Source organism: Phyllobates terribilis, unplaced genomic scaffold (genome assembly GCF_046119375.1).
Source record: "Phyllobates terribilis strain yellow unplaced genomic scaffold, ASM4611937v1 Scaffold_235__1_contigs__length_3068650, whole genome shotgun sequence".
Taxonomy (NCBI): Eukaryota; Metazoa; Chordata; class Amphibia; order Anura; family Dendrobatidae; genus Phyllobates; species Phyllobates terribilis.
Window position 1 is genome coordinate 2,190,070 of NW_027362995.1, and position 15,400 is coordinate 2,205,469.

The following is a 15,400-nucleotide window of genomic DNA, read 5'->3' on the forward strand; positions in this document are numbered from 1 at the left end:
CAGGACCGCAGAGGACGATGATCCTACATTCACCGCTGACCACCAGGACCGCAGAGGACGATGATCCTACATTCACCGCTGACCACCAGGACCGCAGAGGACGATGATCCTACATTCACCGCTGACCACCAGGACCGCAGAGGACGATGATCCTACATTCACCACTGACCACCAGGACCGCAGAGGACGATGATCCTACATTCACCACTGACCACCAGGACCGCAGAGGACGATGATCCTACATTCACCACTGACCACCAGGACCGCAGAGGACGATGATCCTACATTCACCGCTGACCACCAGGATCGCAGAGGACGATGATCGTACATTCACCGCTGACCACCAGGATCGCAGAGGACGATGATCCTACATTCACCGCTGACCACCAGGACCGCAGAGGACGATGATCCTACATTCACCGCTGACCACCAGGACCGCAGAGGACGATGATCCTACATTCACCGCTGACCACCAGGACCGCAGAGGACGAGGATCCTACATTCACCGCTGACCACCAGGACCGCAGAGGACGATGATCCTACATTCACCGCTGACCACCAGGACCGCAGAGGACGATGATCCTACATTCACCGCTGACCACCAGGACCGCAGAGGACGATGATCCTACATTCACCGCTGACCACCAGGACCGCAGAGGACGATGATCCTACATTCACCGCTGACCACCAGGACCGCAGAGGACGATGATCCTACATTCACCGCTGACCACCAGGACCGCAGAGGACGATGATCCTACATTCACCCCTGACCACCAGGACCGCAGAGGACGATGATCCTACATTCACCGCTGACCACCAGGACCGCAGAGGACGATGATCCTACATTCACCACTGACCACCAGGACCGCAGAGGACGATGTTCCTACATTCACCACTGACCACCAGGACCGCAGAGGACGATGATCCTACATTCACCGCTGACCACCAGGACCGCAGAGGACGATGATCCTACATTCACCACTGACCACCAGGACCGCAGAGGACGATGATCCTACATTCACCACTGACACCAGGACCGCAGAGGACGAGGATCCTACATTCACCACTGACCACCAGGACCGCAGAGGACGATGATCCTACATTCACCACTGACACCAGGACCGCAGAGGACGATGATCCTACATTCACCGTTGACCACCAGGACCGCAGAGGACGAGGATCCTACATTCACCACTGACCACCAGGACCGCAGAGGACGATGATCTTACATTCACCACTGACCACCAGGACGGCAGAGGACGATGATCCTACATTCACCACTGACCACCAGGACCGCAGAGGACGATGATTCTACATTCACCACTGACCACCAGGACCGCAGAGGATGATGATCCTACATTCACCACTGACCACCAGGACTGCAGAGGACGATGATCTTACATTCACCGCTGACCACCAGGACCGCAGAGGATGATGATCCTACATTCATCACTGACCACCAGGACCGCAGAGGACGATGATCCTACATTCACCGCTGACTACCAGGACCGCAGAGGACGATGATCCTACATTCACCACTGACCACCAGGACCGCAGAGGACGATGATTCTACATTCACCACTGACCACCAGGACCGCAGAGGATGATGATCCTACATTCACCACTGACCACCAGGACTGCAGAGGACGATGATCCTACATTCACCACTGACCACCAGGACCGCAGAGGATGATGATCCTACATTCACCGCTGACCACCAGGACCGCAGAGGATGATGATCCTACATTCACCGCTGACCACGAGGACCGCAGAGGACGATGATCCTACATTCACCGCTGACCACCAGGACCCCTGAGGACGAGGATCCTACATTCACCGCTGACCACCAGGACCGCAGAGGACGATGATCCTACATTCACCGCTGACCACCAGGACCCCAGAGGACGATGATCCTACATTCACCGCTGACCACCAGGACCGCAGAGGACGACGATCCTACATTCACCGCTGACCACCAGGACCGCAGAGGACGAGGATCCTACATTCACCACTGACCACCAGGACCGCAGAGGACGATGATCCTACATTCACCACTGACCACCAGGACCGCAGAGGACGAGGATCCTACGATGCTAAATGAACTGTGTTGTGTTCAAGTTTTCATCACGTTCCAGTGGTTTCTTATCACCTGCAAAGCTACAATGAAAGCTGGAGAACATTGAAAGGTAATTGTCGGGAAGCTGCCATCCTGACATATGTCCTGTGCATTAAAGACTGAGTACTGGTTATGGTGCTATATAAAGCAGGGAAGTGTCAAGTTAACCCCTGCTTTGCTGGCCAAAGACGTCACATCTGTTCCAAAAGTGACACGAGACCAGTGCGGACGACACGGAGGATTCCAGAATCATCCAAAGACAATCCAACGTAAGTCCAGGTGACACTGCACAGATATTAAAGCTACATTTCGTCCATGGACTTTGTTTTGTTATTAACATTTAATGTATGGACTCTGATTGACACATGATCTTCTAATAAAGAGTACAGTTTATGGACTGAACAATAATGAACACAATTACGAACTGTACAATATCTATACGCTATAATTTATTTCAAAGGAGTTTTCATCTAAAGACTGTGTTATAAAAGAACCAAGAAAATGATGGGATGAAGAGCAGATGACATCAGATGATGACGACTGGACCAGTGATTGCATTAATTTAGATTCAGGGAAGTATAATTATACATTTTATATGAATATTAGTCACGGCTTACCATAACATGAATTCACATCATTATATAACAATAATCCGATACTGATAATATTATTACTATTATTATTCTTATGGACATTAAATTATATTGCCTAAGAAGAAGAAAAGAAAGAAGATGCTGTTATCCTAATGATGAACCTATCTACTTAGAGGATTCCAACTGATGTCTGTCTCCCTCAAAAGGGGGAACAGTTAAATACTAATTATATAGTTTAGAATTAATTCTATATACGTATTCATTTTATACTTTTGATTCTATAGATTGCGTCAGCCTCGTGGTATGGTTTAACTGACACGACGTGCTATTCTTATACTTAGCTCAGGGTAAATGGTTAATGCCATATATAGATAACAGATGCTATGAGGGGCCTATATAACCCATATATAACCCACGTGAGACACAGGCAGGGGGCGCTCTCGTTTGTTACTTCACACTACATCAGACGGAGGATCTACGTGTTGAGGAAACCAGCTGACGATGTAGGCCCAGACGCAGGTCCATCCGGACATGTGCTTCACAAAGACACGAAATACCAGTCAGGATCCAGGGAAAGATGGACACTCATGAATCAATCACTTAGTAATTATTTCACCTATTTTATGTAACTGCTGCAATTATTCTTTTTAATGGACAATCCAAGAATAAACCGCTACTTTTTTTATTAGAATATCGTGATATATTCTTTGAACAGTCGCATCTGGTAAACAGTCCTATATATATATATATATATATATATATATATATATATATATATATATAAAATAAGTATATTTAACATCAGGTAACTGAGAGGAGCAGAACGGCTCTGGATACAGGAGAAGACGGCAGTAACGTAGTATATTAACACTGACACTACAGCTTTATTCCCTGCACCCAGTTTGTTTATCTGCGCCTCTATCAAACTTGATAGCTCCCTGTGCTGTGTTATCTAACCTCACAGCCAGAGCTGGCCTCAGTGTCCAGCCCCGCCCTCTGCACACTCATTGGCTGTCAGTATCTGCCCCAGCACCGCCCTCTGCACACTCATTGGCTGTCAGTATCTGCCCCAGCACCGCCCTCTGCACACTCATTGGCTGTCAGTATCTGCCCCAGCACCGCCCTCTGCACACTCATTGGCTGTCAGTATCTGTCCCAGCACCGCCCTCTGCACACTCATTGGCTGTCAGTATCTGTCCCAGCACCGCCCTCTGCACACTCATTGGCTGTCAGTATCTGCCCCAGCACCGCCCTCTGCACACTCATTGGCTGTCAGTATCTGCCCCAGCACCGCCCTCTGCACAGTCATTGGCTGTCAGTATCTGCCCCAGCACCGCCCTCTGCACACTCATTGGCTGTCAGTATCTGCCCCAGCACCGCCCTCTGCACACTCATTGGCTGTCAGTATCTGCCCCAGCACCGCCCTCTGCACACTCATTGGCTGTCAGTATCTGCCCCAGCACCGCCCTCTGCACACTCATTGGCTCTCAGTATCTGCCCCAGCACCGCCCTCTGCACACTCATTGGCTGTCAGTATCTGCCCCAGCACCGCCCTCTGCACACTCATTGGCTGTCAGTATCTGTCCCAGCACCGCCCTCTGCACACTCATTGGCTGTCAGTATCTGCCCCAGCACCGACCTCTGCACACTCATTGGCTGTCAGTATCTGCCCCAGCACCGCCCTCTGCACACTCATTGGCTGTCAGTATCTGCCCCAGCACTGCCCTCTGCACACTCATTGGCTCTCAGTATCTGCCCCAGCACCGCCCTCTGCACACTCATTGGCTCTCAGTATCTGCCCCAGCACCGCCCTCTGCACACTCATTGGCTCTCAGTATCTGCCCCAGCACCGCCCTCTGCAGACTCATTGGCTGTCAGTATCTGCCCCAGCACCACCCTCTGCACACTCATTGGCTGTCAGTATCTGCCCCAGCACCGACCTCTGTACACTCATTGGCTGTCAGTATCTGCCCCAGCACCGCCCTCTGCACACTCATTGGCTGTCAGTATCTGCCCCAGCACCACCCTCTGCACACTCATTGGCTGTCAGTATCTGCCCCAGCACCGACCTCTGCACACTCATTGGCTGTCAGTATCTGCCCCAGCACTGACCTCTGCACACTCATTAGCTGTCAGTATCTGCCCCAGCACTGACCTCTGCACACTCATTGGCTGTCAGTATCTGCCCCAGCACCGCCCTCTGCACACACATTAGCTGTCAGTATCTGCCCCAGCACTGCCCTCTGCACACTCATTGGCTGTCAGTATCTGCCCCAGCACCGCCCTCTGCACAGTCATTGGCTGTCAGTATCTGCCCCAGCACTGCCCTCTGCACACTCATTGGCTCTCAGTATCTGCCCCAGCACCGCCCTCTGCACACTCATTGGCTCTCAGTATCTGCCCCAGCACCGCCCTCTGCACACTCATTGGCTGTCAGTATCTGCCCCAGCACCGCCCTCTGCACACTCATTGGCTGTCAGTATCTGCCCCAGCACTGACCTCTGCACACTCATTGGCTGTCAGTATCTGCCCCAGCACCGCCCTCTGCACACTCATTGGCTGTCAGTATCTGCCCCAGTACCGCCCTCTGCACACTCATTGGCTGTCAGTATCTGCCCCAGCACCGCCCTCTGCACACTCATTGGCTGTCAGTATCTGCCCCAACACTGACCTCTGCACACTCATTGGCTGTCAGTATCTGCCCCAGCACTGACCTCTGCACACTCATTGGCTGTCAGTATCTGCCCCAGCACTGACCTCTGCACAGTCATTGGCTGTTAGTATCTGCCCCAGCACCGCCCTCTGCACACTCATTGGCTGTCAGTATCTGCCCCAGCACTGACCTTTGCACACTCATTGGCTGTCAGTATCTGCCCCAGCACTGACCTCTGCACACTCATTAGCTGTCAGTATCTGCCCCAGCACTGACCTCTGCACACTCATTGGCTGTCAGTATCTGCCCCAGCACTGACCTCTGCACACTCATTGGCTGTCAGTATCTGTCCCAGCACTGACCTCTGCACAGTCATTGGCTGTCAGTATCTGCCCCAGCACCGCCCTCTGCACACTCATTGGCTGTCAGTATCTGCCCCAGCACCGCCCTCTGCACACTCATTGGCTGTCAGTATCTGCCCCAGCACTGACCTCTGCACACTCATTGGCTGTATCTGCCCCAGCACTGACCTCTGCACACTCATTGGCTGTCAGTATCTGCCCCAGCACCGCCCTCTGCACAGTCATTGGCTGTCAGTATCTGCCACTGCACTGACCTCTGCACACTCATTGGCTGTCAGTATCTGCCCCAGCACTGCCCTCTGCACACTCATTGGCTGTCAGTATCTGCCCCAGCACCGCCCTCTGCACACTCATTGGCTGTCAGTATCTGCCCCAGCACTGACCTCTGCACACTCATTGGCTGTCAGTATCTGCCCCAGCACTGACCTCTGCACACTCATTGGCTGTCAGTATCTGCCCCAGCACTGACCTCTGCGCACTCATTGGCTGTCAGTATCTGCCCCAGCACGGCCCTCTGCACACTCATTGGCTGTCAGTATCTGCCCCAGCACCGCCCTCTGCACACTCATTGGCTGTCAGTATCTGCCCCAGCACTGCCCTCTGCACACTCATTGGCTGTCAGTATCTGCCCCAGCACTGCCCTCTGCACACTCATTGGCTGTCAGTATCTGCCCCAGCACCGCCCTCTGCACAGTCATTGGCTGTCAGTATCTGCCCCAGCACTGACCTCTGTCATTCATCTCAGCATTGGGAATAACAGAGCAATGTCCGGTCATCTGAGGAAAGCAGCACAATCACTGCACTCCACATCTACAGCGGTGACAGAGCCCCACGTCTGCACATCACCCCCGACATAGGAATACTGGAGGGGAAAAGCCTATAGAGATGTGTAATGCCATAAAGCATTCTCTCTCTCTCATTATTCTGGCATTTGGAAAATATTATAAATGATGATAATCCTAATGGACCTAAAACCGGAAAGATTTATTCTGATTTCATGTCAGATATTGAGAAAAACCTGCAGATGTGTCTTTTTATATAGTGTATGTAAAGTTCTGATTTCTACTGTAGGAGATATCCAGACGTCTATTGATCCTATTCTGAACATTATTGGATAGTTTGGTGAATGGTCAGGCCTGTCCATTAATCGGGATAAGTCGGTTATTCTACCATTTGAGGATATCCCTAATTACAGCATATTAGAACATACACGAATACAAACGGTTGAGAAATTCTAATACCAAGTATAAGTATAACGATAAGATCTCCGGATTACATTGCACTGAATCTATATCTTCTTCTGGAAAAGTATAAAAAGATAATCGATGCGTGGTGGAGATTACCATTATCAGCTGTAGGAAGAGGGAACTTATTAAAAATTATATTGATGCCCCAACTCTTATACATTCTGCATAATGCCCCTATTTGGATCCATAATTCCCATTTTCAGAAAATTCATAGCAAGTTTCGTTCTCTTATATAGAAAAAGAAATCGTCTAGGATAAAATGTGAATAACTACAAAGTGACGAGGAACCTGGTGGATTGGCGATTCCTAATGCACTAATATATTATACTGTAACATTTGGGTGGGTGGCAAAGCGCTGCAAACCCAAAGAGTATTAAGGGGTTAATTACCTCAGGACACCGTGGAATATTCCTATTCATATAGTGGAACTGAATGACCTCGCACACAAGAAATCACTATACCCTACACTTGCTCTACTCTACAAGGTCTGGGATAGGGGTAAAGATATAATGGAAATAGGAGACTGCAATGAATCTACACCTATATGGTTTAATAATAAATATGCAGAGGGCTATAAATTAGAGGGATTCCGGAGTTGGGAGGATAAAGGAATATATACGATATAAAACATATATACGATATAAAACATATTATCTGAAGGGATACTTAAGTGCTTTGATCAATTAAAGGGGGGATTTGGGGTGACAAATAAACAATTCTATAAATCTCTACAGTTTCGGCATTCATTTAATGCACAATCAAGATGGACGCCTTTTTGGGTAGAAAATAATACTATTGTTAAGTTGGTATTAGAGAAGGGAAATACTAAGGGTCGTATTTCTGATATTTACTGAGTCCTTCTTGATAATTATTTAAAAAAATTTCCTTCTCCAACTAGACAAAAATGGATGGAGATATAGGTCCAATTTCTGAGGATCAATGGAGAGCGGTATTAGAACTGGTTCCCCAATTATCTTTATATGAGGCGCAGAGATTTCCCCAGATCATATTAATACACAGGAAATATAAGACGTCTAGATTCCTATGTAACATAGGATACCGGACTGCTGCTGAATGTCCAGGATGTAACATGGATGCTGCGGGCCTATTACATCCGCTATGGGAATGCCGGGAGATAGGCAAATACTGGAAAGGAGTTCTGTCTATTATAAAGAGGGTATATAAAATAGATATTCAACCAGACCCAAAAAATGCCTATTAGGTATATTAGAGGATGATATGGAATTTAACCCAATTTCACATACAGTTATATGAAAAAGTTTCGGCACCCCAATTAATCTTAAGCTTAATGTTTTATAAAAATTGGTGTTTTTGCAACAGCTATTTCAGTTTGATATATGTAATAACTGTTGGACACAGTAATGTTTCTGCCTTGAAATGAGGTTTATTGTACTAACAGATAATGTGCAATCTGCATTCAAACAAAATTTGACAGGTGCATAAGTATGGGCACCCTTATCATTTTCTTGTTTTAAATACTCCTACCTACTTTTTACTGACTTACTAAAGCACTTTTTTTGGTTTTGTAACCTCATTGAGCTTTGAACTTCATAGCCAGGTGTATGCAATCATGAGAAAAGCTATTTAAAAGTGGCCACTTGCAAGTTGTTCTCCTGTTTGAATCTCCTCTGAAGAGTGGCATCATGGGCTCCTCAAAACAACTGTCAAATGATCTGAAAACAAAGATTATTCAACATAGTTGTTCAGGGGAAGGATACAAAAAGCTGTCTCAGAGATTTAACCTGTCAGTTTCCACTGTGAGGAACATAGTAAGGAAATGGAAGAACACAGGGACAGTTCTTGTTAAGACCAGAAGTGGCAGGCCAAGAAAAACATCAGAAAGGCAGAGAAGAAGAATGGTGAGATCAGTCAAGGACAATCCTCAGACCACCTCCAGAGAGCTGCAGCATCAACTTGCTGCAGATGGTGTCACTGTGCATCGGTCAACTATACAATGCACTTTGCACAAGGAGAAGCTGTATGGGAGAGTGATGCGAAAGAAGCCGTTTCTGCAAGCACGCCACAAACAGAGTCGGCTGAGGTATGCAAAAGCACATTTGGAGAAGCCAATTTCTTTTTGGAAGAAGGTCCTGTGGACTGATGAAACCAAGATTGAGTTGTTTGGTCATACAAAAAGGCGTTATGCATGGCGGCAAAAAAACACAGCATTCCAAGAAAAACACTTGCTACCCACAGTAAAATTTGGTGGAGGTTCCATCATGCTTTGGGGCTGTGTGGCCAATGCCGGCACCGGGAATCTTCTTAAAGTTGAGGGACGCATGGATTCCACTCAGTATCAGCAGATTCTTGACAATAATGTTCAAGAATCAGTGACAAAGTTGAAGTTATGCAGGGGATGGATCTTTCAGCAAGACAATGATCCAAAACACCGCTTCAAATCTACTCAGGCATTCATGCAGAGGAACAATTACAATGTTCTGGAATGGCCATCCCAGTCCCCAGACCAGAATATCATTGAACATCTGTGGGATCATTTGAAGAGGGCTGTCCATGCTCAGCGACCATCAAACTTAACTGAACTGGAATTGTTTTGTAAAGAGGAATGGTCAAAAATACCTTCATCCAGGATACAGGAAGCGACTAGAGGCTGTTATTTTTGCAAAAGGAGGATCTACTAAATATTAATGTCACTTTTCTGGTGAGGTGCCCATACTTATGCACCTGTCAAATTTTGTTTGAATGCAGATTGCACATTTTCTGTTAGTACAATAAACCTCATTTCAAGGCAGAAACATTACTGTGTCCAACAGTTATTACATATATCAAACTGAAATAGCTGTTGCAAAAACACCAATTTTTATAAAACATTAAGCTTAAGATTAATAGGGGTGCCCAAACTTTTTCATATAACTGTATTTTATTTCAAGCAAGGAAACATATTGCATCCAAAAGGATTAACCCCTCACCTCCAGAAATTAGTGAACTTAAAAGTAGGATAAATAATATTATCAGATTAGAAAAAGGGGTATGTAAAAAACAAAACTGAATGAATAAATTTGAGAAAATATAGGGCTTATGGTTGGATAAACCTGGAATGCCATCAAGGGGGTTATTGTTGGAGAGACAATTTGACTTATAGGGGAAGGGGGGTATTGGCGAGGTCTAATATTTCATTGTAATGTGTATTGGAATTCCTTAACATGTGGTATGGGTAATATAGCACACCTATATGTGTATAGGATTATAATGTTTATTACAATATTATGGTTATATAAGAGATTTCAAGAATATGGAATGTTAATTGTAAGATATAGTAATTGCAAGTTATCAGGCGGTAATGGGCAAGCTGAAAGGATATATAGGAGAGATGCATGTATGTCATCCCTATGGTATGTTATTTTATTTCATCATTGTATGTACTGGTTTCTTGTTTTGTCCAAAAAAAAAACTAATGAAAAAATCTCAAAAATGTATTGGATTAAAAAGAAAAAAGATTACAAAAAAGGCTTCTCCCCTGTGTGAGTTCTTTGGTGACTAACAAGATTCCATTTCAGGCTAAAACTTTTTCCACATTCGGAACAGGCAAAAGGCTTCTCCCCTGTGTGGCTTCTCTGGTGGATAACCAAATCTGATTTCTGGCTAAAACATTTCCCACATTCTGAACAGGAAAAAGGCTTCTCCCCTGTGTGAATTCTGTTGTGCTTAACCAAATTTGATTTATAGTTAAAACATTTCCCACATTCTGAACATGAAAAAGGCTTCTCCCCTGTGTGGGTTCTCTTGTGGCAATCAAGAATCGTTTTACGATCAAAACATTTCCCACATTCGGAACATGAAAAAGGCTTCTTCCCTGTGTGAGTTCTCTGATGCCTAATCAAAACTGATTTAACATTAAAACATTTCCCACATTCTGCACATGAAAAAGGCTTCTCCCCTGTGTGACTTCTCTGGTGTTTAACCAAAGCTGATTTCAGGTTAAAACATTTCCCACATTCTGGACATGAAAAAGGCTTCTCCCCTGTGTGAGTTCTCTGATGCCTAATCAAAACTGATTTTTGGTTAAAACATTTCCCACATTCTGAACAAGAAAAAGGCTTCTCCCCTGTGTGAGTTCTCTTGTGGCAATCAAGAATCATTTTACGATTAAAACATTTCCCACATTCTGAACATGAAAAAGGCTTCTCTCCTGTGTGAGTTCTTTGGTGTTTATTAAGATGTTCCTTCTGGTTAAAACATTTCCCACATTCTGAACATGAATAGGGCTTCTCCCCTGTGTGGGTTTTCTGGTGGTTATCAAGATGCGCTTTCTGGTTAAAACATTTCCCACATTCTGAACATGAAAAAGGCTTCTCCCCTGTGTGAGTTCTTTGGTGACGAACAAGATCTGATTTCCGGTTACAACATTTCCCACATTCTGAACATGAAAATGAATTCTCACCTGTGTGAGTAGTCTGGTGATTAACAAAAACTGATTTCTGGTTAAAACATTTTCCACATTTGGAATAAAAAAATCTATTGTCCGCTCTGTGTATTTTTTGATGTTTAACAATAGACTTTTCGAGGGTAAAACTATTTCCATTTTCTGAACGTGAAAATGATTTCTTTGCTATAGGAGCAGTTCGTTTTTTAATGCTTATTTTATTTTGATTTTCCTTAGTAGTCGGTAATGAATCAGAAGACAGGACCTGTTTCATAGAATTAGATGATAGATCTTTGCTTTGAAGGGATGATGGTATATCTGGAGTAATGGCATTCACTTCAATTGTATCCTGTGGGATCTCAAGATAGTCAGATTTAAAAACCCCTTGTCCCTCTGATCTCCTGGTACAGTCATCTGCCAAGAAAAAAAAACATTATTAATTTTGAATAAAATATCCTTGAAATTTATATTTTTGAACATTTCTTCTTAAAATGTCTAAACAAACACATCCCTGGGCTACATGCTAATCCAGGAAAATGAAGAGATAAATGCTCAAGTTTAAAAATCTATTTTATTAGACACAAATCTAAAAAATAGAGGAATATTTTAAATATTCCTCTATTTTTTAGATTTGTGTCTCATAAAATAGATTTTTAAACTTGAGCATATATCTCTTAATTTAGATTGATTTAGAAGTGGTATGCAATCTTTATTTATTTTTCTATGGGATTCTTGTGTTAATTGTACTTAAAATGTCTGTAGAAATGGGAAGTTATTGACAGAATGACCGTTCACAGTCTAATAGAAAACCTCATAGGATGAACCAGTGGATCGTGGTGTTCAACTGTTTGTTCATTCTGCCTCCAAAATACGGAAGAAGCAGCCATCAAACAATGTTATGTAAGCAAAAATGATACCAATAAAAACTTCTACTCATCCCACAAAAAACAAGTCCCCACTCAGGTCCATCATCTGTCAGTGGAAAAACAGAGGTTTCCACATTATTAGTGGCTCAAAGGCTCTTTACAAGCAACATGGCTTCCATAAACCAATCCAGCAATATCCGCTCTTTCGAAGTCGAATCTCCCCCTCGCTTCTGAGCCTTGTGTGTGCCCAAACCACATTTGGCATACATGTATTTGGCATTACTATAGTGAGAAGAACCCAATTAATTTATGGTGTGTGTCTCCTGGAGCACAATCTGGGCACTATGTGTTGGGTAAAAAAATGGCCAATGTGCAATTTTTACTCTCCAACATCCACTGCGTGCTAATTTTCAGAAAGTGCCTGTGGGGTCAAAATAATCAAAACTCTTATAGATTAATTCACTGAGGGTTATAATTTCCAAAATGAAGTCACTTTATGGGGATTTCTACTGCTCTGGTTTTCTGACATTTTGTCATATTAGGGCTTCTGCAAATGGTGTGTCCCATCTCCTCTGGGATCTGCTCCTGCGACATCTGCTTCTGTCACCAGGAGCCGCCTTATTCATCCTGCAGGAGGCGCTGGTGATGGAGGAGACGTCGGAACCAGAAGCTCTGGGTGGCGCAGGCTCTGTCCAGCCATTAGAATTCGGGTGCCTGTGACCAGTAGTACCATCCAGTCTGGCAGTATGGGTGTGTGTGCTGTCCAGCTGGAGTAATCCGCTCCCTACTTCAGCCACTTGGAAAGCACCGCACCCTACTAAAGCTGGAAGCATATTGCCGGAAGCGGCCAGATCCAGCCTTGTTCTCCTCTGGGTCAGTCCTCTGTGCTCAGCTCCCGGATTGAGTATTTGTTTCCTGTTGTGACCTCGGCCCGTTTACTGTCTTCTTTTGTGTCTTCTGATTTTGTATTTTCTGTGCCCTCCTGGTTCTGACCCAACTACCTGACTATTGTTCTTCCCATCTCACACCACAGAACAGCAGGTAACACCGTGGCCCAAGCCTAGGGGTCTCTGTGTAAGTCCAGATCCATGTCGAGGGGTTAAATAAGTGATGAGCAAGGCAATCCCAGGGATCTGGAAAATGGAGTAGATAGTGACAAGCCTGTTCGTCGTGGTAGCCATCTTTTGAGCTGCCAATTGACCATGAACAGTTCCCCCAATACATTGTGTCTGCAAACTATCCCAGCAAGATCTGCATTCAAATAGCTAAATGTCGCTTCTTCTCTTCTTAACCTGCCATGTGCCAGACAGTAGTGTACAACCGTATATAGGGGATTGTAGGATTCAAGGAAAATAATTTGTAAGGTCCATTTGTTTCCTATTATCCTTTGTGAAGAATCTCAAAGTTATCACCACATAAAATGACATGTTAGATTAGAAAAATGGGCCTGATTAACAACACAAAACTGGCTGCAGGAAGGGGTTAAATCAGAGTATTTTGGGCACTAACTACTATAGTCAAAAACTGTGACTATAGACAATAACATCTACTGAAATGATCAAACTCAACAGTCTCCATCAGTAATAAATGAGTAACTAGTGGTGAAACCTCTCTGGGGTAATTGGAGTATGGGGCTCGGTGGCTCTTAGCAATCTAAACTATCGTAAGGGCCAATATTTTCTATCAGATGAGTTTCAAGAAGAAATATTAGACATTTAAAGAGAACTTTTTATAATACTGCAGAGATGAGGTGTCTTAAATTTAGATCTCTGACATTTGGAAAAAGCAATGGAGATCTTTTTTCAAAGACTACCAGGGAGTTAGAGTCTCACATAAGTGAGGCTGGCCGATCCCACCACAACCTGTAAAAAAACATTTTTTTTCTATGTTAGATCCCCAACAACAAAATATGTTTGGGGGGAGACCTCCAACACTAAACTGGAGTTCAGAGAAAGTATTAGTATTAGTATTCAGGAGAGATTGTGCAATAATCTGAATTCCTTAGGATGAAAACATAATGGAATTCATGACGTGGAGTGAAACCATGAAACCAGGGCTCGAGCCATGCCAACACATCTTCTGCAGGCGGGAATAAATGTATGTTACAGCCATCAGCCACGCACAGCTTAGAGATATATCATGGCACAGGAGTAGTTTTTCTGTATAGTTTATCACAATCCTTATAATATAGTTAATAATTATAGGCCGTGTGTATTTAGTCCTGTCTATTACCTGGTGATATGATGGGCTGGGGAACCTCCATCATGACGTACTTGTATAGATCTTTGTGTCCTTCTAAATACTCCCACTCCTCCATGGAAAAATAGACTGCGACATCCTGACATCTTATAGGAACCTGACACATACAATGATACCGTCATTCCCCCGATCCCTTCATAGTGTTACTGTATAATGTCCCAGCATTCCCAGCAGTGTCACCTCTCCAGTCAGCAGCTCAATCATCTTGTAGGTGAGTTCTAGGATCTTCTGGTCATTGATGTCCTCATGTATCAGGGGGTGAGGTGGAGGCCCTGTGATTGGGCTCAGGGGTCTTCTCCATCCCTCAGACACAGGGTCCTGACAGCGCTCACTAGAAGTCTTCTTCACTACTGTGTAATCCTGGTTATGGAGATAAACATTAATAAATCTCACTACAGACATTTCCAGAGTCCTCACCTCTCCAGTTCTGTCCATTTGTTATTTCCATAGATAAGAATGATGTAATGTGACGTCATCAGAATCTCTCACCTCTCCAGTAAGCCGGAAGAGGATCTCTAGGGTGAGGTGTAATATCCTCTCCGTCATCTTGTCTCTGTCCATATCCATCTTTGATGGGTAATTCTGAAAAATTCTCTTATATAGAAGATCTTCACTGAGAGGATCTGATATTGTAGGGACCTGAATGAGAAGATGATGAGCAGATGTAACGTCATAAAAATCCTGTGTAATAATACAATTACTGAAGACAATAAGGGAAACATATCAGGAGATTTATTATTTTACAGTAGTTTTCTTCTTTACATCTAGTAATAAAACCTATATATTTTAGACCACAGACAACAAGCAATTTCTTCCTTGGAGTCTGCAGCTGAATACGTTTCTCATAGACTCATCTTCCTTATTTGTTAATTCTCGTCTCATTTACCGACACTAGAATCGGC

General features: G+C 44.6%; 1 protein-coding gene across 1 annotated transcript in view; it reads right to left on the reverse strand.

Moving 5' to 3' along the window:
- Window positions 1-15,133, reverse strand: part of LOC141215265 (uncharacterized) — a 63,368-nt gene extending 48,235 nt beyond the window's left edge. Inside the window, exons 1-4 of the mRNA XM_073665589.1 lie at window positions 14,988-15,133; window positions 14,679-14,858; window positions 14,472-14,595; window positions 10,451-11,787 (exon numbers count right to left, since the gene is read on the reverse strand). Coding sequence (XP_073521690.1) covers window positions 10,451-11,787; window positions 14,472-14,595; window positions 14,679-14,858; window positions 14,988-15,065 — 1,719 coding nt within the window. The 5' untranslated portion in view covers window positions 15,066-15,133. The remainder of the gene's footprint in view (window positions 1-10,450; window positions 11,788-14,471; window positions 14,596-14,678; window positions 14,859-14,987) is intronic.
- Window positions 15,134-15,400: the final 267 nt, after the last annotated feature.